Below are 25,245 nucleotides of genomic sequence, written 5' to 3' on the forward strand. Positions count from 1 at the left end.
ATGAGAATTAAATAGGAAGTCGGACATGAGGTTCGCGCAATTGAAATGCATACGTGCAACTTTGTTAAATTTATTGTTTTATTTTTCTAAAGGCACTTGATGACACCCACCATCTCGCACTGCCAGTGAAGACTTTTATCTCCAAACTCGTCCCTTTGTACGTATTTTGTTGGATTGGAAGAGTTACTCATTCAAGATGGCCACCAAAAATAACTGGAAAGGCAGTCAGTTGGTTATATTTTGTTTCATTTACTTTAGATATATGCATCACGGCAAGAAAAACGTCCTGCACTAGCGGGTGAACTTTTCTTATTGGAAGAAAATCCATAAAAGTAATTGAAGGTGGGTGTAAAACCAACCCCATTCTAAAATACCCACAACATCCGCACAAGTAATAGCCCTCTGTCAATGACCATGGTTGATGTGACGAAATCAGCCTCCCCTTTAAGGCAACTAGCAGCGCTTATGGCAAAGAACAACAACAACTTTGCAAATTCGTCAATTACATCCCCGATAGGCTTCATATTTTGGGGGTTACGTTTTCATAACAATCCTTTGGCTCTGCTTCAGCCTAAGACGTAGATGTGCCCTGGAAAGATCCGTTATATTATGCTTTTTGTTGCTGCTGCAAACAATGGCTGCGACAGCTTTGGGCAGGAGGGGAGGCAGCTGGGACCATTGACAAGGGTTGCTTAAACAAACCAGCTCAGGCTGCATCGTTGTACTATGCACTAGGATCATTTCGTTTGTACGTCAAAAATTCCTTCCTTTTAAACCCATGCACTGAAATGAGGCATAACTTTTAACAATCTACCCTTTTTGTGCACGGTATTTAATGGTACAGCCTGGATTTTTTTAGGCTGGAGGTCAGGGTTCAGCAGCCATGTTCTGTCTGCGAAAATAAATAAATGAACTGTGAAAATATAAGATTTCAGTGATGCCGTGGGTTGCAAAATAGCCTATAGGCTGCTATCCCTACCTGCGCAGTCATTCTTTCAATGATCTAGACTAATCTATTTTCTGTGCGAATCCCCTCCCCCTCTGCAACCAAGCCACCATTAGGGGGCAGTGAAAGCTACTCTGGAGAAGGAGGGAAAAGGGGGAGGGAGGAGAAGTGGGGGATTTTTTTCTTTTTTTCCTCCCTTCTTGGACCAGGGGGAGAGGAGGGAAAAATATATAAATATATATTTGGAGCCATGGATGCAAACTGGAGCAGCTTCATATTCCAGGTAATACAAAATAAAAAATATTTAAAAGGGTGGGGAAGGAAGAAGGAGGAGAGCCATAAATAGGGCTGCTGGGTTTTGCTTGTAGAGGGGAGGGTGTACTTGCGAGGGTAAATGTTGCAATGTGTGCTGTTAAAGGAGGAAGAGGTGCAGGGGAGGGAGGGAGGAGGAAGGAGAGGCCTGTGGTGAGCGGGTGGAGAGGGCCCTCCATCCCTTTCTACCCCCTCCCTTCCTGGCTTTCCTCCTCTCCCTCCCCTCCCTGCCTCTCCCCATACCCACCCCATGCGCCTCTCCTGCTCAGGGAGGGGAACCCAGCACAGGAGCAGGGGGAGTGGGGTGCCGATGGAGGGACAGTGCTACTGTGTCGAGCACGCGACAGGGGTGGGAGCTCAATCTGCCCCCCGATCAGTTGGTGCCGTAGACTGTCAGATCTCCCTCTCACAATGTACCGATGTGACCAAAATCGCCTTGCATTGATCATAACTGTGTCTGTGTGTCCCGTTCGAATTTGCACCCGTGTGTTCTCGCAGAGGTTGTGCATATACGCTTTCTTTCGTTCTTCAACAACCTTCATTGGGGTCGTAGTTGACTAGGAATAAACCGAATAGTTGCAGTTGTGCATTTCTGCTGCACCTATTTGTTCCCCCTGCATAGGATGATTCGTGTGCCTTTATACCCAGCCCGCCACTGTCTACCAAGGGCTTACCCGTGCGTGTTTTGCATCTGAATGTTTGCTTTTGGGGGGCCGTAGTTGCGCGACGTTCGTCTCTAAACCCCTTACTGTGCTCGGCGTGTATGTATGCGACCCCCCCCGTCTATGCTGCGTTCTGTAAAAAATCCTACACAATTCTCCGTAAATGGCATTTGCTTTGATCGGTGCCCGTATCTTGCAGTGTAGTGTATTCAGTTACGGATTACACTGCATTTTATATTCGGAGTGATTGTTGTGTATTGTGTCCATGACCCACACCTTCCTGAGGTTGTGAAACCAGTCAAGTGTAATGTGTGCGAGAAGGGGTGTTGTTATTCTCCACTGTGAAAGTGTTTGCAATGTGCACTTGTCTCATTAAAGGTGGTTGTCCTTTACCACCGCCTCCACTTCGCGAGGATTCACCCCGGATGGCTTGTGAATTAAATACAGTTCAGAATCACTTATTTGTTTTATTAGAGGCGCTGCCCTTCCTGTGAGTGCACCCCCGTTTACTTTTATTAGCGAGTGTGATATATTTTAAGCCCCATCCCACGCCTCTGCTTTGAACATTCATAAGCCATTTTGTGGAGGGTAAAAACATTTGCACCGGGTCTGCCACGGTTTTGCCCTGTTCAAAAATGCATTGTGTATGTGAGAGCCATATCTTGCCATCCATCCCAATGCTTGGCCAGTTTTGCCTGTTTACTTCAATTATCTGTACAGTTATCCAAGGGGATCACCTAGCTTGCGCTTAATTATTGTCCTGTTTGTACATACAATGTGCCTAATTAGTGTTAGTTCCGTTCCCGATTTTTATGTTGTATGCGTCAACAACGTGTTTCAGGCATCTACTTTAAAAACAATCTCAGGAGCATATTGGGTGAGGCAAGCAATTACTACGGTTGCTTCCGAGGCCCCGCCCAGTTCCTGACATTGTTTTTATATTTAGTATTTGTATACTGCTTTCCTGTGTTTTTTTTATTTTGTATGTGTATACTGCTTTCCTACACATTGCGAGGCCCAGGGACTTTCTGAGTGGTTTAGGAAGGTAGCTATGAAGTTTGTATCATCTACAGGTGTCTCCGAGTGCCTCCTGAGCTGCTAGTAGCTTTCTGTGTGCAACCCAGCCTACTAATATTACAGCTTTTGCTTGGTTGGATTATTATATGTAAACCAACATTTAAAAGCCCATATTTAAGAAGGAAATGTGTGAAATTTCAGAACTCCAAAGCAGATGTTTGGAGAAAAATGGTTGAATTTTCAAAATGCCTTTAAAGCTATTTATTTGAGTTGGAGATACTTAGTACTCGGTTTTATTATCTTGCTGCCAGTCGGGTTGCAGCTGTGGCTGTTATCCATGTAGAGGCATTCCAAATTGATAGTGCGTGCTAAATACATCCTGGGGACTTTCAGAAAGTTGACCTAGGAATGCATGCAACCAGTTGATTACTACTGACGTTGTGATTTGTAACTCACATATTCTGGCCTTCTACTTGCTATCCTTAATGCTTTAGACGCTTCCAAGTTCACTTCATCCTCCCCTATGCCTAAAGTGTGTTTACTGTATTCTTCCACAAACTCCCTTTCTGTAACTAGGCCTTTAAATCTTACTGATCTTGTCAAGTTTACTGGGCAGTCGAAGGCTGAGGTCAAATGTTAGGTGTTGTCTTCCGAAGGCGCTTGTTTACTTTTCTTTACCTGACTTAAAAGTGAGATGATTTGTGTGGCAATCTTGCTGGATAATGGGGTAGGAAAGGTTTGTTTTCCTAGCACACAACATTTAAATTAACTGTGTAAGTATTTCAGAATAAATCAGAATTAGGAACCTAAAAGAAGCACATTTTCTTATGTCTGAAGTGTGTTGGAAACATACTTTAATAGAAACAAATCATTACGCTATGTGATGCAATTACCACACGTTCTTGTTCGTGCACTCAATAGTTTTATTAGTAAAACTTTATGTCTGCGTGTATGTAATGGTCATTTCAGTTGAAAATGTGTTGTTTGTAATGGTTGTCCGCTACCATACCATGCATACTCCGCTCCTCGCTACCTCATTTTACTCTGCACCACTGCACTCTCCTCTGCACATCTCTACTTTACACCACTCCACGCCAATGCACGACTCCACTCTGATACACCTCTCAACTCTACCCTGTCCCACTCTACGCCAACACACTCCTTGTCACTCTACTTTATACCCATTGCACTCTACACCACTCTGGTATAGACCACACTAGTCTACACTGCACAACTCCACTCTACGTCCCTGTACTCTACTGCACTCTGTAATTCTGCAATCTATGCCACAGCACTCTGTCAATAGACTCCACGCCAATGCTCTTTACGCTGTACTCTACAGCAATCCACTGCACGCCACTCTAATCTACTCTGTACTCTATGCCACTGAACTCTACACCACTTAACTCTACATTACATTCTGCAACTACAGTCTACCGTGCACCATTCCCCTCTATGGTACTTCACTCTATTCTGAAACAATCTACTCTATGCCACTGCATTCTATGCCCCTCTACTCCACTCTGCAGAACTGCACTCTACTCTGCATTATTGTACTGTATGCCACTATACACCACTGCACTCTGACACTCTACTCCACCCCACTGCAGTCTATGGCATTATACTCTACTCTGCACTACTGCACTCTGCCTCTTAACTCTACTCTGCACCCTATGCCACTGCATTACACTGCTCTTTGCATCACTCAACTCCACGCCACTTTGCATCACTGCACCACTCCTCTATGAACCACTCTCGTCTACACCACTACATTCTGTGATGCTGAACTGTACGCGGCTGAATGCAATCACACACTCTACGCCACTGCAGTGTATACCACTCTGTGAATCCACACTATTCAACTTCAGTACACAACACTCTGCTCTTCGCCATTCCACTCTGACACTTCAAGGGACTCTCCTCTACGCCACTAGCTTTTAGCCATGCTAAACAGCAGCCACAGTGGTGAACAACATGGCTAAAACACATTGGCAAAGCCAGTAGCTTTGCCAATGCTCGTTTACTTTTACTGTTGGCAACTCTGCCTAATCCACTGATGTGATCACTGCTGACAATCTTGGATGAGCTGGTCACAAATATTAGTAGTTTGGGACGATTTTCATTTCACATAAGCAGCTCTTGTTATCGCAAATGTTGGAAACCACTGATCTATAAAATACTCAACACCCCTGATAAGGCAATTTACTAATATGGTTGCATCAGGTACTGTGCACCCTTTGGAATGCCCGATTGAAATAGGGTTGGTTGTAGTTTGCTCTGTATGTGAGCGATAATATCGTAGTTGCTTGAAAACTGTATTTCACATCCAATTCTTGAAATCCGTCTTTATTTTTTAGGTTATGTTCCAAGCTAATTGTTTGCCCAATTTGGGTAATTAATCAATATTTTTTTGGGAAACACATAAACCATCACTAGCTTAATATAATATGTTGTTTATACATAAAAATCAACACGAAATTGCAAGGTACTCCAGTATGACTGCATCTCTTTTTCCATTTTACCGGGACATTGTGGATGTAAACCAAAACCACCCATACCCCTTCTCACTCTGTCACTAGCTATGTGAAACTTCTTATTGTGCAGTGGTAGCATCGTTTAATGTTGTTTCTAGGAGGTTTTAAAACCTCTCTTGGGGTTGGGGGTGGGGGTGGGGTATTGTCAGGTGGATCCTCTTTCCCTAACAGTCTTATATTGGTAAAATAAGCACGAGCTAGTCTGCTAGCAACCTGAAAATACTCTTGCTATTTGTATTTTATTTCTGGTAGTTGCCATCAGAATGCGTTGTGTTGTAGTTTGGGTCTTTACTGTCTCTTTACTATTTTAGACCCTGGTCTTCTGGGATTGCTTTGTTGTAGTAATTTATCATGGTAAAAATGGATTAAAAAGCTAAGCTTAAACTGTGATCGGATCTCTGCGATCAGAGGCCCTCTTAAAGTTACAACAAGGGGTGATGATGGACAGAGTCTCTGAATTAAGCAGAGTACTCTCACCCAGTCAAGAGATCAGGGCTAGATCCAACACCGTTTTTTAGCTCATTGCACCATCCCAGTTTCAGAACCTGGCTGTATGCAAATTAGTCTGTCCCTGGCCCAGTGCATCATGGGAACAGGGCAGACCAGACTACAAAAGCCAATTCTTACACTGGGAAGGAAACAAGCTTCCGGGGACCGGTTTCTGCCATTTCAGGCGTCTTCGGCCCGGCTAGCTTGAATCCTGATGGTGCAATGAGCAAGGGACTCACATCTGAGTATACCCTTCCACGCTTAGGGTGGACAAAATTATTTACAACAAGGGGTGATGATGGACAGAGTCTCTGAATTAAGCAGAGTACTCTCACCCAGTCAAGAGATCAGGGCTAGATCCAACACCGTTTTTTAGCTCATTGCACCATCCCAGTTTCAGAACCTGGCTGTATGCAAATTAGTCTGTCCCTGGCCCAGTGCATCATGGTAGCTTGTCTCCTTTCTGGTGAAGAATTGGCTTGGTAGTTTGGTCTGCCCTGTTCCCATGATGCACTGGGCCAGGGACAGACTAATTTGCATATAGCCAGGTTCTGAGCTGGGATGGGGCAGTGAGCTAAATAACGGTGATGGATCAAGCCCTGATCTTTGGACTGGGTAAGAGTGGTCTGCTTAATTCAGACACTCTGTTCATCACCACCCCCTTTTCTGAATCGTTTTTGGCCACTATAGGTGTGGCAGGGTATACTCAGACATGAGTCCCTTGCTCACTGCTCCATCAGGATTCAAGCAAGCCGGGCCGACGAGGCTGAAATGCCAGAAACCGGTCCCCGGTAGCTTGTCTCCTTTCTGGTGAAGAATTGGCTTGGTAGTTTGGTCTGCCCTGTTCCCATGATGCACTGGGCCAGGGACAGACTAATTTGCATATAGCCAGGTTCTGAGCTGGGATGGGGCAGTGAGCTAAATAACGGTGATGGATCAAGCCCTGATCTTTGGACTGGGTAAGAGTGGTCTGCTTAATTCAGACACTCTGTTCATCACCACCCCCTTTTCTGAATCGTTTTTGGCCACTATAGGTGTGGCAGGGTATACTCAGACATGAGTCCCTTGCTCACTGCTCCATCAGGATTCAAGCAAGCCGGGCCGACGAGGCTGAAATGCCAGAAACCGGCCCCCGGTAGCTTGTCTCCTTTCTGGTGAAGAATTGGCTTGGTAGTTTGGTCTGCCCTGTTCCCATGATGCACTGGGCCAGGGACAGACTAATTTGCATATAGCCAGGTTCTGAGCTGGGATGGGGCAGTGAGCTAAATAACGGTGATGGATCAAGCCCTGATCTTTGGACTGGGTAAGAGTGGTCTGCTTAATTCAGACACTCTGTTCATCACCACCCCCTTTTCTGAATCGTTTTTGGCCACTATAGGTGTGGCAGGGTATACTCAGACATGAGTCCCTTGCTCACTGCTCCATCAGGATTCAAGCAAGCCGGGCCGACGAGGCTGAAATGCCAGAAACCGGTCCCCGGTAGCTTGTCTCCTTTCTGGTGAAGAATTGGCTTGGTAGTTTGGTCTGCCCTGTTCCCATGATACACTGGGCCAGGGACAGACTAATTTGCATATAGCCAGGTTCTGAGCTGGGATGGGGCAGTGAGCTAAATAACGGTGATGGATCAAGCCCTGATCTTTGGACTGGGTAAGAGTGGTCTGCTTAATTCAGACACTCTGTTCATCACCACCCCCTTTTCTGAATCGTTTTTGGCCACTATAGGTGTGGCAGGGTATACTCAGACATGAGTCCCTTGCTCACTGCTCCATCAGGATTCAAGCAAGCCGGGCCGACGAGGCTGAAATGCCAGAAACCGGTCCCCGGTAGCTTGTCTCCTTTCTGGTGAAGAATTGGCTTGGTAGTTTGGTCTGCCCTGTTCCCATGATGCACTGGGCCAGGGACAGACTAATTTGCATATAGCCAGGTTCTGAGCTGGGATGGGGCAGTGAGCTAAATAACGGTGATGGATCAAGCCCTGATCTTTGGACTGGGTAAGAGTGGTCTGCTTAATTCAGACACTCTGTTCATCACCACCCCCTTTTCTGAATCGTTTTTGGCCACTATAGGTGTGGCAGGGTATACTCAGACATGAGTCCCTTGCTCACTGCTCCATCAGGATTCAAGCAAGCCGGGCCGACGAGGCTGAAATGCCAGAAACCGGTCCCCGGTAGCTTGTCTCCTTTCTGGTGAAGAATTGGCTTGGTAGTTTGGTCTGCCCTGTTCCCATGATGCACTGGGCCAGGGACAGACTAATTTGCATATAGCCAGGTTCTGAGCTGGGATGGGGCAGTGAGCTAAATAACGGTGATGGATCAAGCCCTGATCTTTGGACTGGGTAAGAGTGGTCTGCTTAATTCAGACACTCTGTTCATCACCACCCCCTTTTCTGAATCGTTTTTGGCCACTATAGGTGTGGCAGGGTATACTCAGACATGAGTCCCTTGCTCACTGCTCCATCAGGATTCAAGCAAGCCGGGCCGACGAGGCTGAAATGCCAGAAACCGGTCCCCGGTAGCTTGTCTCCTTTCTGGTGAAGAATTGGCTTGGTAGTTTGGTCTGCCCTGTTCCCATGATGCACTGGGCCAGGGACAGACTAATTTGCATATAGCCAGGTTCTGAGCTGGGATGGGGCAGTGAGCTAAATAACGGTGATGGATCAAGCCCTGATCTTTGGACTGGGTAAGAGTGGTCTGCTTAATTCAGACACTCTGTTCATCACCACCCCCTTTTCTGAATCGTTTTTGGCCACTATAGGTGTGGCAGGGTATACTCAGACATGAGTCCCTTGCTCACTGCTCCATCAGGATTCAAGCAAGCCGGGCCGACGAGGCTGAAATGCCAGAAACCGGTCCCCGGTAGCTTGTCTCCTTTCTGGTGAAGAATTGGCTTGGTAGTTTGGTCTGCCCTGTTCCCATGATGCACTGGGCCAGGGACAGACTAATTTGCATATAGCCAGGTTCTGAGCTGGGATGGGGCAGTGAGCTAAATAACGGTGATGGATCAAGCCCTGATCTTTGGACTGGGTAAGAGTGGTCTGCTTAATTCAGACACTCTGTTCATCACCACCCCCTTTTCTGAATCGTTTTTGGCCACTATAGGTGTGGCAGGGTATACTCAGACATGAGTCCCTTGCTCACTGCTCCATCAGGATTCAAGCAAGCCGGGCCGACGAGGCTGAAATGCCAGAAACCGGTCCCCGGTAGCTTGTCTCCTTTCTGGTGAAGAATTGGCTTGGTAGTTTGGTCTGCCCTGTTCCCATGATGCACTGGGCCAGGGACAGACTAATTTGCATATAGCCAGGTTCTGAGCTGGGATGGGGCAGTGAACTAAATAACGGTGATGGATCAAGCCCTGATCTTTGGACTGGGTAAGAGTGGTCTGCTTAATTCAGACACTCTGTTCATCACCACCCCCTTTTCTGAATCGTTTTTGGCCACTATAGGTGTGGCAGGGTATACTCAGACATGAGTCCCTTGCTCACTGCTCCATCAGGATTCAAGCAAGCTGGGCCGACGAGGCTGAAATGCCAGAAACCGGTCCCCGGTAGCTTGTCTCCTTTCTGGTGAAGAATTGGCTTGGTAGTTTGGTCTGCCCTGTTCCCATGATGCACTGGGCCAGGGACAGACTAATTTGCATATAGCCAGGTTCTGAGCTGGGATGGGGCAGTGAGCTAAATAACGGCGATGGATCAAGCCCTGATCTTTGGACTGGGTAAGAGTGGTCTGCTTAATTCAGACACTCTGTTCATCACCACCCCCTTTTCTGAATCGTTTTTGGCCACTATAGGTGTGGCAGGGTATACTCAGACATGAGTCCCTTGCTCACTGCTCCATCAGGATTCAAGCAAGCCGGGCCGACGAGGCTGAAATGCCAGAAACCGGTCCCCGGTAGCTTGTCTCCTTTCTGGTGAAGAATTGGCTTGGTAGTTTGGTCTGCCCTGTTCCCATGATGCACTGGGCCAGGGACAGACTAATTTGCATATAGCCAGGTTCTGAGCTGGGATGGGGCAGTGAGCTAAATAATGGTGATGGATCAAGCCCTGATCTTTGGACTGGGTAAGAGTGGTCTGCTTAATTCAGACACTCTGTTCATCACCACCCCCTTTTCTGAATCGTTTTTGGCCACTATAGGTGTGGCAGGGTATACTCAGACATGAGTCCCTTGCTCACTGCTCCATCAGGATTCAAGCAAGCCGGGCCGACGAGGCTGAAATGCCAGAAACCGGTCCCCGGTAGCTTGTCTCCTTTCTGGTGAAGAATTGGCTTGGTAGTTTGGTCTGCCCTGTTCCCATGATGCACTGGGCCAGGGACAGACTAATTTGCATATAGCCAGGTTCTGAGCTGGGATGGGGCAGTGAGCTAAATAACGGTGATGGATCAAGCCCTGATCTTTGGACTGGGTAAGAGTGGTCTGCTTAATTCAGACACTCTGTTCATCACCACCCCCTTTTCTGAATCCTCTTAAAGTTACAGGCACTGAGGGTCCAATGACACATCACGATTTTAATCTGCCTCAAAGTAGAGCTCCACTGGTTTTGCAAAGAACAAAAAGTTACCTACCTTCAGTGACTATCTATCCGGTAGATACTGTAGATTCCTCCCCTTTTGAATATTGCAGGCGACAGACTGAATCCTGAAATGTTTCAATAGTTCTCCTCTCCGGTATGGGGCACGGGCTCCATTTTGATGCTGAAAGTGGCATCCTTGTGACCACATTGGAACCAGAAAAGTACCTAGACTGCTTTGTGATGTCAGTTTCCCTTCCATTGTTTTTACACGCCTGCGAGGCAGAGGCAGATGGACGAGAATGACATACTGACATGTGCAGTTTGAGATATGGAGAGGGCTACTGAAATGATGCAATTGTGTGGTCGTGGTGTTTTTTTTTTTGCGTAATTATAGATCTGACGTGTTTGTCACACAATCTCCATTGTAAAGACACCCTTTTTGTGCCCCTTTAGGTCAGGTCCTTGACCTCACTTTGTCATGGACAGGCCTCTGGGCAGACACTTGATTAGTGGCATCTGGGCCATTTTAAGGATATCAAATATACATTAATTAAGGCATTCAAGGGACGGTTACACACTAAATCCCCATACTGGTGACATTAGTCTCCCAAAACACGACCCTGCTGGGTCAGGCTAACTGGATCCTTACTAATCTTGTGAAGACGTTTGGTTATTAGGTCGGCAAAACTGGAGGGAAAGTTCATCTGAATTCCCATGGTTTAGTCTGGCTTTGTGTTTCAATGTGAAATCCAGGCCTTGTAATGACCTCGGAAATCTCAGCAATTTTTGATTCTCATCATTTCATCATCATTGGCCACTTGAGTGGTTTGTCTCTACCACAAACATGGTATCTAACAGGTAAGTCCGGAACCTGTGCCTCGCAGTCGCCATTACTGCAATATATTTCAATGCCTACCCAGTTCTGTTATCAAAGAAGCTGTTCTGTCTGATAAAGGCCACTGGGTGCTTTCTACCCTTGTCATACATAGTCACACACCAAAGTCCGGTACCTGTAACATAGTGCTGCCTTCGGGTCCTCAAAGGCCAAACATTCCATAGTCAAAATCTCCTTCCTGGGCTGCTTCTTCGATGTCAGGGTTGTCAGTGACACAAGTTTTGTTGTCCACAAAAGTTATGTAATTACCAGTAGGCCCTTTTTAGGTCAAGCAGAGTCTGCTCGAGACCTATTGCTGCCCGTATCTGGGAATGTAGACACGAGAGGGGCACGAGCGCAGATTTCATCTCGTGGGCGCGCAAGGCGCCGTGCCCCTCTCGTGCCTCATATTCCCATGCGCAAACACACTCACACAGCCACACTCACGCATGCGCACATACACAGCCACACGCATACACACACGCACCCCCCCTTTAACAGACCCATGCGCACACAGACAGACACACGCACAGACACACTAGAACACACACAGACACGCGCGTACACCCCCCACCCCTCCCCCTCCCCCTCCACTTACCGGATTCTTTCTGCATGTCCCTCGGCAGCCAGCACTCAGCGTGCAGGGTTCCAGGATGTTCTCCCGGCAGTTCCTTCCTGTTTGTTTGCAGGCCCCGCCCACGTCCCAACGAAGGCTGCCTGACTCCCGTAAGTTTCCTTTTGACTTCATCAATTCATTTTACTCATTCTTATGTCAATTCATTATTTTAATGAAAACACAGGAGAATTAAATGTTTCCTCATGTCACGGTTTGATTTAAAAACATCCAATGCATTTCGGGAAGTTCCCTTTGTCAGGGGTATCATTCCTGACTTTCAAGCCACTGTGCCAGATATTGCCGGATCTCCATAGGAAAGTTATCATCATAAAGTTGATGGATTTGTTCGAGGAATTAGTCGTCCAGTTGTTGCAACTCGCACCACTGAGTCATTCTAGAGAAAATGTTTTTCGACCGTATTCTCTTCAGGCTCTGCAGCAAGCAAGGTTCACGACTCTTCTCGAGCAGTCTCTCACTGACGGCAACAACGCCTCTTCTCTGACTGATGCCCCCAGGCATGCTGCGATGTTGCAGTAGTCTGCCTCCTCCAGACTGGTGGCTCGTGCTAGAATAGTTTTGCTGTCCATGTGAACTATTCCAAACAGCCGGGACAGCGCCCTTCGCACCATTTCATGGTAAACCCCTGTCATCCAGACCTCGCGTCAAAACCATTCTAGCATGGCAGTCCCTCAGCAGTTACAGGTCAATGCTCACAGGCAGACCTGATCTGCTAGTGAGTGGTGAAGAAAGCACAGAACACTTAGAAACACAGGGCTGTATTGCCAATCTGTTACCTAGCTGAATATTTAACTGCACCTGCTCCAGTTGGGGTCATTCATGTACCTATCTTACTTGGAATAAACCCTCTTCTAATCAAGCCTCGTGTCTACAGGCGACTCTAAAGGGCAAGGCTGAAAGCAAGAGTGTGGTGCTGCTTTGTGTGTCTCACAGAGCACAGAACAATTAAACACACGGGATACGTTTGCCAATGTGTTATTTATTGAGGTTTTCAAAGAGACAAAATAGGTTATTACGTTTGAAACACACCCAACCTCTTCTTTTGCACTGTCATGCTGTACGTATATTTATGTGCTATACCTTCCAAATCTAGTTTTCAAATGTTTAATGCTCTCTGGTGAGGGCCACTCACAGTGCTAGAAGAGGCAGTAACAGGAGCGGGACAGAAAGGGAAAAACATAAGGAAGACTGGATGAGGGAAAAAGACAAGTAGGAGGGACAGGCAGCGGAGAAAGTGATAAATGAAAACGGTAGAATGCAAAAAGAGCAGAGACAAATGTGGGAGTGCGTGAAAGAGGTGGCGAGACACATAAGACGCAAGCATTTGCAATGAAATAGGTCTTGCATATCTGATAGTTAGACCTATTGGAGTTGTAAATGCTAATGATTTTTAAGTTTTTTTGTTTGCGGGGATGGAGGGAACGATGGAATTTGTGTGAGCTGGCCAGAAAAAAAAGAAAGGAACGGCTGCCATTGTTGCCGATTAGGAGAGGGGTGCTTTGGTGCTTAAAAAAACATTAAAAAGATGTTGAGTTGGGCAAGCCGCGCGGCTGCCATTGTTGAAGATTACGTGTGGTGTGCCGCACAACTGGAAGTAAAAACTTTTTTATAGGAATCAATACTATTTTTTTTAAACTATCCTAATAGCAGGCGCCTCCTAAAATATAGAGTTGCACCCATGTTGTTAATATAAAAGTGCCCGCCATGCTGAAACCTAAAGCGCGGTGCCTGTGGCAGGATAGTGATGAGGAGCAGAGAGTGGAAAAGCAGGCACATTGCTCCAACATTTAGCACGGCGCCCATGTTGTTAGTATAAAAGTGAGCTGAAACCTAAAACGCAGCTCCGGGGTTCGAGACGGGATACGGAGCAGACAGTCGAGCAGAGAATGGAAAAGCTGACACCCTAGCCCGGAAAGCATGTTGAGCACGCACTAGGAGAAAGTTGCTTCAGAAAATAGTGCTTACAGACTGTGAATAAAACATACCGAGCAGCAACAAACGTAAGAGGGCCAGTCCTCGTGGGAGGTTCCGAAAGGAGAAAAGGAGGTTTTCAAAACAGCCATTTAAAAAGGACAGTAACAGGAGCCAATTGAAACAAGCATTTGCAATGCAATAGGTCTCGCAGTAACTTGAGTTTGAGCTATTGGTATTGTAAATGACAAATCCCTTTATGTTTTTAAAATGAAAACAAAAATAAAAGACATTGTTATTTGCAATGGTAATAGCTCAAACTCTCGTGAATGCGAGACCTATTGCATTGCAAATGCTTGTTATCTTGAAGCAACTGATTTTATTCTGAGAAAGACCTGCCAGAGAAGGGAACATTAGAAAAGGATAATGGAACACAAAGTGTGTGTTATCAAAGTTGGACTGGCCTTCAGGGCAATCAGGCAGTGCCCCATGGGCTGGTCTGACAGATCTGTGTGCGGGTCATTTTTTAGGTCAAGCATGGGCAGCACATGCGCTGCCTGAGAGGCATGCTGTATGGACTTAAAGATCTGCCCACTCTCCGCCCATATTTTTCATTGGCTTGTGTCATTGTCCTTTCTAAACTGTGGCCTTTCATTGGTCAATAGGCTTAGTAGTCCCTCCTTAGTACCGCCTTGTCTCATTTTGTAGCCTCCCATGAGGACACTCTCTGTTGCATGTGTTGTTACTCTGTAGGCTTCAATTAAAGCCTCCAAGCAACATTTTTAGTTTTTTGTTTTATATAGCGCAAACTTTCAGAACAGTTGTGTTACACAGTCAGATTTTTTTATTTTTATTATTTGTTAGGCTCGGGAGATTAAGTGATTTGCCCAGAATCACAGGATGTTGGCGTGCCTGCTCCCGAACCCGGTTCCGCAGCTTCGAGGCTACCACCCTAGCCTAGTTTTCACATGCCTGCTGTTGCAGGGAGGACACGCTCGCCCGCAAAGTTTTTTTTTATAGCACAGCACGCCACACTGATACAGTGGCGGCCGCGCCTATGGTTTATTTGTGGCCACCATGTTTTTTTTTCTTTCTATTTCTTCACTTTTTTTCCATTTACAAGCGCCCCATGCCGTGCTTTCACGTTAATGGTGGTCGCGCCCCTTTCTTTAGACGAGCTGCATCTAAAGAAACGTTTTTGGCTGCTATTAAAGTGAAACCGCGGTAATGGGGTGCTTTTACAAAAAATAAGCATTTGTTTGTCTACTTGACAAACAGATGCTTTTTTATGTAAAAGTGCCCCCATATTGCACTTTCACTTTAAGGGCGGCTGCAACCCTTTTTTTAGATGAGCCACATCAAAAGAAAGGGTCTTTGTCACCATTAAAGTGAAAGCGCGGCATGGGGTCCTTTTACAAAAAAAAAGCATTTGCAATCCAATAGGTCTCGCATTTGCGAGAATTTAAGCTATTGGCATGGTAAATGACAATGCCTTTTATTGATCTGTTTTATAAAAAAACACATAATTAATGCCTTCCAATGCGTCGGACGACCCCCGGCCATCTGACGTCATGGTGGGCATGTGCGTCGGACGGCTGGGGGGGGTGTCCGATTTCTGCACGCTTTAAGTCCGCCTGCACAGCGGGGAGCTTTGCACCGCAGCGAACGGATTAAAAAGGCCAATAGCTCAAACACTTGTAAATGTGAGACCTATTGCATTGCAAATGCTTGTTACAAATGGGATTTCTGGTTAGCTGAGACTTGTGCCAAAGCGAGGCAGAAACCACCATTCTAGTCAGGATAAGGGAGTTACACTTCTAAAATAACCCCTGCTCACCCCCTTGGTAGCTTGGCACAAGCAGCCAGGCTTATCTTAGAGGCAGTGTGTAAAGCATTTGCACATAACCAACAGTAAAACAGTGTACGCACTACAAAAGGACACCACACCAGTTTAGAAAAAGATCCAATTTTAATATAATTAAGACAAGACCAAAAACAATAAAAATCCACCCTACTATACTTAAAAGTTCACAGTTCCAAAAATACGCTGATTAAAAAGGAGTTCCTTGTGGGGATAGCTCCGTCTGGGATACCACGGCGTGGTGAACAACAAAATCCAACAGTTCTGGATGGTCGCAGGGTCGCGGGCCATCTACTGTGTCGGGAAGACCCACAAACAGTACCTGTGAGAAATGCAGGGCGCTGAGACCCTTGAAGTCACTCGCGTTGCAGGTCGAGCTCCTCTCTGGTGGAATCAGGAGCCCTGGCGCCGACAGGCTTTGGGTGCTGCGGTGTGAAGTGCAGCGGAGCGTGCGGTTTGGTGCCCCCAGGTCACGGTGCGAGCTGCAGATGGGTAGCGCTGTCAACAGGCATCGTCGGTGAGACCAGGGTCGCAGTGCGAGAAGAAGGCGGTGCTTGTCACGGTGCTAGCAGGCCACGGTGCACGCAGCGGCATTGTTGTTGCTGAAGCGCTGTCATCGGCTGACGAACTGGAGTCGATGGCGCCGGTGGGCCAAGGCTGCAGTGCAGGATGAGGACAGTGCATTGTGTGCCTTACGAGCGGTGCCCTTGAACCACGGTGCAAGCAGCGACGTTGATTTTAGCAGGAAGTGACGGTGTCAGGCAGGCCAAGGTGTCTTTGTAAAGCAAGGCGGTGCGGAGTGTGGTGCCCACATGTCGCGGTGCGAGCATTGGCTTGGTGGCCGCATCAACAGGCGTCGTCGGTGAGACCAAGGTCGCGGTTCAACGTTGCGGCGGTGCTCTCTGTGATGCCAAAGCTTTGGCGTGAAGCGAGGCGGTGCAGCGAGCAGTGCCCCCAGGTCGTGGTGCAAGCAGCGGCTCTGTGGCGGCGTGAACAGGCGTCGTCGGTGCGACCAAGGTTGCGTTGCGGCGGTGCCCTCTGAAGTGCCTTCATGACACTGAGTCGGCAGTGGCGTCGTAGACGTCGTCGAGTTGCTTTTCTTGTTTTTACAGCACAAAACACAGTCACTAGTGCTGCGGACAGAAGACCTTGAAGTCTTTGTTCCTGAGACTTTGTGAACAGGGGGCAAACTCTACCTCAAGCCCTTGGAGAAACTCACAAATTGGATTGCAGAAAGTCCAGTGCAGCCCTTTTACTGCCCAACACCGAATCAGCCACTGCAGGTCAGCCCAGGAAAGCACCAAGCAAAGCAGTTGTTCCTTTTCATAGCTTCTCCGGCTCTCCTCCTTGGCAGTCTACTTGTTCGTAATGAATTCTAAAGTTCAGGGGTCTGGGACCCAGTATTTATGTCCAAAAATCCTTTGATCTTTCAGGCAGAGGGTGTCTGTGCCCGGCCAGAACAAGTTGGGCCTTCTCTGGTGTGAATTCCTGGCAGGAGGTGGAGACGGCATTTGTCAAGGCAGACCAGGCCCTTTGAGGTGCAAGGAAATCTCCTCCCCCTTCCCCCATTGTAGCCCAGGTCTATTCAGCCCTTTTCTGACCTACCTAGACTATCTGGGGCCCCTCCGGCCCCACAGCCTTATGTCATCCAAAATCCAGACAGGCAATTCACATTTCAGCAGAGGAACACGGGATGACTGAGCAAGAAAATACCCACTTTCTAAAAGTGGTATTTTCAAACGCAGAATGTAAAAATCACCTTCACTAAAAGATGCATCTTTAGATTTTGAGTTCAGGCATACAACATTTTGTTTTCTTAGCAAATTCCCTGGGCCATATTATGTTTATAAGATGTTATAAACAAACCTCCCTATCTATTGTATGGGGAACTGCTAGCTTTGCAATAGTGAAAAACAAAATTGGCTGTAATTCACTATTAGGACATGCCACCCACGCCAGGGCATGTCCTACCTTTCACATATATTGCACCCTGCCCACAGGGGCAAAATGGGCCTCCCTGAGGGATATCTGACTTGTAAGAAAAGGGAAGGTTAGGTTAGGGACCGACCAGTGTGTGCACTGGCCTCGTCGACATGGCTTTTACAAACTGCGCGCAGACTCTGCAATGGCAGGTCGGAGTTACCGACTTCAGGGCTACTCCCGGGGGTGGCACAACCAGTGCTGCAGGCCCCCGGGTAGAATTTGATTCACCAGCCCTGGCACACGCAGTGCACTTTACTAGGGGCTAACAGGTAAATCAAATATCCAATCCTGGAAAAACCAATCCACAACACAATTGACACAGAGGGCGCCTGCACTTTACCACTGGTCAGCAGTGCGAAAAGTGCGCAGAAACGTTACGCCAGCAAAAACAGGTCAACACCGGGAGGTCAGAAAGCAAAAACTCAGAGGAAACATGCCAAAATATGGAAAGTCTAACAGCTCTAGAAAGTCTTTCAGCTAGGTATGGGTGGTGGGAACTCCCCACTCCAAAACAGACTGTATACCGACATCCAACAGGCAGGTCTTCCTTTCGCCCACCTTATGTGCAAGGTAGACTACAGAGGACTGCTCCTCCTGGCACTAGGTTGTGACGATGATTCATTTCTCTCTCTGTATCCTACCTTTTTATAGGTGCGTCAAGTGGCCCTCCTACGAAATATTAAAGATGAAATATGGGTCAAATAGCCTACACAGAACTCTTCCAGCCCTGAGAGAACATGGTTAACAAGGTACTGAGGAGCATTCCTCAGCCAAAAAGGTAGCACCTAATAGCCACTGATCCGATCCAATGTACTAAAGTAATAAACAGCAACCAACCAGTCCAGTATATCATAAAATCTGGGAATCGGGTGTGCATTGATCTTAGTCACCTTATTGACATCATGGTAGTCCACGCAGAAGCATAAGTCTGTGGTTCCTTCCTTGGGTCCAATACTCCTGGATTTTCCCATGATCCACAGAAATGCTTGTTCACCCCTGAATCCAACATCTTACCAACCTCTCTCTTGATGCACTTCTGGACTCGGTCAGACATCTGGTAAGTCTTAATCTTGACTGGCAAGCTGTCTCCTGTATCTGTAATTGAAACAGACAGTGTCAACACTGAAGTCAGCAAAAAGAGATGGTAAAAATCATCCCAACACTTCTCTGAACTCGTACTGCTGCTCATGTGTTAGTTCAGGGGCAAGTTGCACCCCATCCACAGAACCATCCATCACATCACCAGGGAACAGTTCAGGAAATGACTGCTTGTGTTTCTCAACCTCCTCTGCAATTGCCAAGATGTTTACTGTGAGGCCTCTCCAGAGGTATGTCTCGCATACAGCCTATCCTTGGCTCCTTTAGGGCACGTGCAAGACACTTTTCTGGTCCTACAATTCCTTAATCAGCTCTTGTTTGCCTGAAAATGTTCTGTTGCCAACGTAATGTTGAACCATCAACTTTCTGATGCCACTCACATAGACCACCACTTCCTTTTGAGGTGACTCTTAAGTTCCATCTCACCTGTTCGTTACTAACCTTGAGTGGGTCACATACTGGCTGACCAACTAGAAGTTTAAAGGAACTAAATCCATCACCGTCCTTTCATGGAAGTTTCTGTAAGCGAATGCGATACATGACAGAAGAGGCACTTAGTCCTGAGGGTCTCTGGCAGAGTTCTGATCACTTCAGGTATCTCATCTTCTGCTTCAAGAGCAGGGGCAAGGGATGCCATGTTGTGTGCCTTCCCAGTCTGCCCTAATTCTGCCACTACCATTCTCTGATCCATGCAAATCTGGGGTTGTCCCAGTCTCTTCCCAAGACTGATATGCAGCCTGTGGTCTGGTCAATATAGCCGACTGCATCTAAGCCATGTTACTAAACCGGGGGCAATCAAATCCTTTTCCTAGAGGCATTCAGTACCTTGCTTCTCTCTCACCTGTACATCGAACATAGTTGACTTGCTGTTGAATTCTGCCTTAGATCGGGCAAACAGGTACTCTATCGTCCCCACTGACTACTAAGCCTGTGCCATTAGCATCACAGCTAAAATTTGCAGGGTTTAAATCCTCCCTGGCCTGTATGATCCTATAAGCGTATGTATACCTAAAGGAAGAACCTTCCTCCTATTTTTGCTAGTCTCCAACACAAACACTATGGTTTGTGGATGAATGTGCTTAAAGGCATCTTTCCCAAATGTTCATTTTTGCTACGTTCAGTGCAACAGATATCTCTTAGTTTCCTTTACCCAGAATCAACACACGTACTACAATGGGTGCTGCTGTTCCAGGATGAGGCTATTTCAACTTTCAGTCATTCTTGTAAGGCGCCTCTTGGTGACACTTATAGCAAATAATCACTTTGGATATGGAAGAACCTTCTTTTCCTTGTGTGCTTGACTGGGAATTGGAAAAAGATTATGGTCGCAAATACACTTTCCCATGACTGACATTGTTGTACATGTGGTACCATCCTCATTGGTAGGCATATTTTCAGAATCTGGTGTTATCACACGGAGTAGAATGAGAACTCTGCTTCTAGTCGATGGGTTTACCTTGCTAGTCAGATGTTATCTCTTCTCTTTTAGCTGGGTAATGCCCCGTTCTAGCATAGTTTGTAAATTAATGGCTGTAGACTGATGGCAAGGGCATGAGCCTAGCCCGTAGCAAGAATTAAGAGAGACTTCCAGTTTTTCTTTTCTCTGAAGAGGGTACACTATCTATTATTACTCTTGTGGCTTAGGAGATCTTACCCGAACCCTCAAGGTGTAGAGTTTATGGCATGGGACGAAAACGTGGGTCTCAACCTTTTAGGGCCTGAGGTCCAGGTTGTAGCTTAACACAAACCTTTGTAACTGGAGACATTGAGGGTATTTTATGATCCCCTTCAGAAGACAGGAGAGGTGTTCTCGTCTTTGAGTAACTAACTGACTAGATTATGACAATGGAGTGTTTGTAGCCACACTTGAGGTTGTTATCCCGTCTGCAGATAGTGCAGAATCCAGCATCCAGGCTAGTTTGTCATCATCCACTACCATCTTCTCTAGGATGCTTCTTGAAAGTCTCCACTTTCTTCTGATTAGAAAGCACAGTGTTTAAATTTCTTAGCCACACACAACCAGCAATGTATGTTCGTGGTCCCCAAAGGATGATCTGCTTCTACCACTCAGCCAGAATGCTGCGTCCTTCTGACAAAGCCTTGGCTACTCCACAGTGTATATAAAAGGTAAAACGAGGGAGTCTGTCCTTTTCTTATCTGGCTTCGCTTCACTGGAGCAAAACTAGGTACCCTTCCACCACTGCTTTGTGTTAAACACAGGATAGGGACAACAGCCCTCTGTCAATCATGATGGCATGCTTGCTACACCATCCTTGTTATGACATTCAGTCAACCTTTCATAGTCAAGAACAAGCCTAAACCTCTGTGCATATTAGATTATTGTGATGCTAGGGCCAATTTAAAATGTAGGAGACCAGGTGTGCCAACAGCGGGGCGCTCACACCGGTGTGTGGCAAAGTGCACTGTCCTCGGAGGACACTGTGACATATGTCTATATTGCTCTAACTTCGCTGATTGCATCCTCTCGGTGGATCAAAGGAGCACTGTTTGCATTGGCTATAAATGGATCGAAGGAGACTATACTACTTAGAGCCAGTGAAAGGAACCTTGTTTGTATTGGCTGTAAATGATCTAAATACGTTCACAACCATGTTTAGAGGGAGGATGCACTTACCTTTGTCCAAAAGTGAGGCGAACAGTGAGTGAGATATCACGTAGGAGAGTCCATACCTACTCAATTTCTGTCTGTGAGAAACATACCATGCTCCACACACATTCAGACAACCCGTGCCACATTTTTCAAAGACACTGGGGCAAGAGGAGTAATTTTGCCCCAAATGTTTGGTAGGCATGCAACTTAGTCATAGTCCCTAGGAGTATGATGCGTGGGTTTAGGAAGGTAGAATTAGAGGCAGGAAGTGTGATTATGTGGGCTGGGGTCAGTGGGTTTAGGGGGATGAAAACTCCAGTCATGTTTTGCCTCAAATTTTGTGTCTATCATTAAAATATAATGCATTTTAGTAGTGTGCATACGCAGAACCTCTGTCGTGCTGCACTTATTGTCAAATGACGAAACCTTTTCCTACCTTTTATGTGCACAAATATTATGGCGCTCAGACATCTGCGTAGCTTTTATGGTACCCTCGGAATTGGCTTGCGTATATTTCAGCATAGAAAATATCAAAGGGGTTATCACTGTGTAGCTGTGTGCTGGCCAGCATCTTCCACAGGCAATCAAGAACTGATAGATTCAGAAGGATCTCATGATGTGCCTCTGACGTCAACTATGAAATGAAACCTATTTCTAAAGTGCTCTTTCACCCCCAAGGCACTAAGCACTAAAAGAAACAGGTCTGTCAGGTCGACACCAGTCTTGCTCTCAGACATTTAAAGCAGAGAGCCAGGTTTTCGTTAATTTCCTTAGTCTGGGATAATTATTCGTAAGTTTTAGTTCAACAGGGAGGGAGTTCCAATATTTCGCTGTAAGCAGCGAAAATGATTTGCCTCCCCATCTACTACTTTTAACTCTTGGCACTACAACATCATTGCTCTCCAATGATCTAAAACTGCCTCCAGGAACATACCATTTGAACATTTTAAATTGATCTCGGCCTGATCTCATGCAAGGCTTTATAAGCCATACACAGTGCCTTAAACATTGATGGTTTTCGAACTGGCAAATAGTCTAGACTTTTTAACCCCCTGGTGATGGACTTATGTCTGGGTTTCACTAGGTGTAATAGAGCAGGCAGCATTCTGTGCTGCCTGCAACCTTGCGCACAGTATTTGAGTAGTACCCAAGTCCAGAGCGCTGCAATAGTCCAAATGCGAAGTTATCAGTGCTTGGGAAATTGTTTTACATGGTGAAAGAAGGATGTACCAAAAGATTGTTCGATGGCATGTGTGGCTGTAGATACACATGCTCTGCATACTCCTGCTATCTAGTGTTGGCGTCAGAGTTGTGTAACATGTTTTTCTTCGAAGACGTTTTTCGAGTCCCGAGGTAGAGTGACTCCTCCTCTCAGTGATACTGCGCATGGGCATTTACTCCATTGTTAGATTGTTTTCTCTCTGCCGTCTGGTTTGGATATACATAAAGATGCCCAGTTTCTGCCCATGCTTCCAGGCATGTTATGGCACACAGATGATATATATTCAAAGTACATGTATGTGCCAGAGTTATAGCTCCATGAGTTGATAAAAATAAATATAGCGGCTCCCTCTGACCCCCTTATTATACATAGCCAGGTCCCACCAAGCTCCATCGTTGCTACTACAGCTCGTAAACGGGCAAAAAGACAAGTGGAGATGCCCCAACTCCTGAGAAAGCGGACAAACGCATTGATGCTGTTGGGAAGCGGGTTGCAGCTCAAGCAGTCAATCATTGGCGTATTGCTAACTCCCAAGCCCTGCTCGCACGTTATGATAGGGCCCTTTGGGATGAAATGGAAGAACTGCTAAAGTATCTTCCAGAAGAACATAAAAAAGGGCTTAACAAATAGTTAGTGAAGCTCAGGCCATCACCAGTAATTAAATCAGATGTGCCTTCTATGCAGCAGACACAGCCGCCAGGGGCATCAACACCAGTATTTTGCTTAGGGGTCAGGTGCTCGGGCATTAAAACCAGAGGTTCAACAGGCAGTTTTAAACATGCTTTTTGATAAGTAACATTTATTTGGCCCTCAAGTGGACTCCACTTTAGACAAAATGAAAAAAGACACTGACACTGCAAAAGCTATGGGAGCACTTCAAACGCCTTCACATCATGGTTCCTTGCGCTGCTCAGGCTACAAGGATGTATGCAAATCCTTTGCCACAGATGCCTCTACTTCCCAACAAAAGCTGGGGAAACAAACATACACTAAAGGATTTTACAGAGGTTCCTTTAGAGGCATTAATAATAAAGGAAGAGATAGAGGCGTTTCAACATGTGATGGAGCCTTTACCCCCAAACGTGACTGCCTTTTCCTTTTCCCCCCGATCACATAACACCTGTTGGGGGAAGACTACATACCTGTTTCCCTGTTTGGGAAACCATCAAAACAGACCAATGGGTACTAGTATGCAACATGGCTACGGTCTGGAGCTCATTACCACACCACCCAACATTCCATCTCACAATCACAGACTATCAGAAGTTCCCATTCATCAGTAAGGCACAGGGGTGTATTCCTTGTACTTTCTAATACCAAAGAAAGGTGGATCACTGAGACCAATTCTAGATCTTAGACCTCTCAACTACTACATCCTATCAGAACGCTTTCACGTGGTCTTGTTACAAGATGTCATTCCACTTTTACAGATGGACGACTTTATGGCCACTTTGGACCCTAAGGATGCTTACTTCCATATACCCATTCATCCTGATCCTTGCAAATACCTCAAGTTTATCATAGCAGGTAAACATTGCCAATTCAAGGTTTTCCCCTTCTGTGTTACTACCGCACCAAGGGTTTTTACAAAGTGCCTAGCAGTAGTAACAGCACACATAACGTCGACAAAACATTCCCATAATTGGATGATTGGCTAATCAAAGCCGATACCTATCTCCAGTGTCACCAACATAATCAAATAACAATAGACCTGCTACACAATTTGAGGTTCAGCATCAGTGTCCCCAAATCTCACCTGTAACCTCTTCAAATTCAACCTTACTTAGGAGCAATCCTCATCACACCGGATTAACCTACCCCAATCCCGCTCTGATACAAAACTTTCAGGCTCAATTTCAGACAAACAGTACCCTTACAGTTCGGACTGTTATGGGTCTACTAGGAATTATGGCACCTTTCATTGCCATATGTCCCGATGTAAGACTAAACATACGCTCACTACAGCAATCTTTCTCGTCAGGGGTCTCAGTCACAGGGTCACCTCCATGATCTGGTGTTTATAGACTGCCAGACTCACCGTTCTCTGCAGTGGCGGAACCCCAACAACTTATTGAAAATGCAGCCTCTAACTACAGACTCTTCGGAGACAGGTTTGGGTTAACATCTCAAAAACCACATAATACAAAGTCTGGGATGTCAAACTTCAGTCCCTACACATCAGCTTTCTGGAACTTCAGACCATATTCCTTGCACTAAAAGCATTCCTTCCCCATCTGTCCCACAAGGTTGTTCTTGTCTGGACGGACAGTACGACTGCCATTTACTATCTACAAAAACATGGGAGGGAGACAGTCTTCCCAGTTGTCACACCTCTCTCAGACCGTATGGAACTGGGCTCTTCACCATCACATTCATTTGTTGGCAGAATATCTTCCAGGGATGGACAGCCATCTTGCAAACCTGCTCAGCAGGACACACCAACAGTCTCACGAGTGAAAGCTCAACCCACAAGTCCCGTGCCTCTACTTTCAAAAGTGGGGGGCTACTCACATAAACCTGTTCCCTACAAAAGCAAAATGCACTTAATTCGCATCCAGGTTCTCAGACCCACTGTCCAGGGGAA

General features: G+C 46.3%; 1 protein-coding gene across 1 annotated transcript in view; it reads left to right on the top strand.

Annotated features, from left to right (window-relative positions):
* The first annotated feature begins 502 nt into the window (after positions 1–502).
* The window catches only part of MAZ (MYC associated zinc finger protein), a 174,628-nt gene continuing 149,885 nt past the window's right edge, over positions 503–25,245 (top strand). The window contains exon 1 of the mRNA XM_078652402.1: positions 503–1,229. Within this exon, the coding sequence (XP_078508528.1) occupies positions 1,197–1,229 (33 nt within the window). The 5' untranslated portion in view covers positions 503–1,196. The remainder of the gene's footprint in view (positions 1,230–25,245) is intronic.

This window comes from Lissotriton helveticus, chromosome 7, assembly GCF_964261635.1.
Source record: "Lissotriton helveticus chromosome 7, aLisHel1.1, whole genome shotgun sequence".
Lineage (NCBI taxonomy): Eukaryota > Metazoa > Chordata > Amphibia > Caudata > Salamandridae > Lissotriton > Lissotriton helveticus.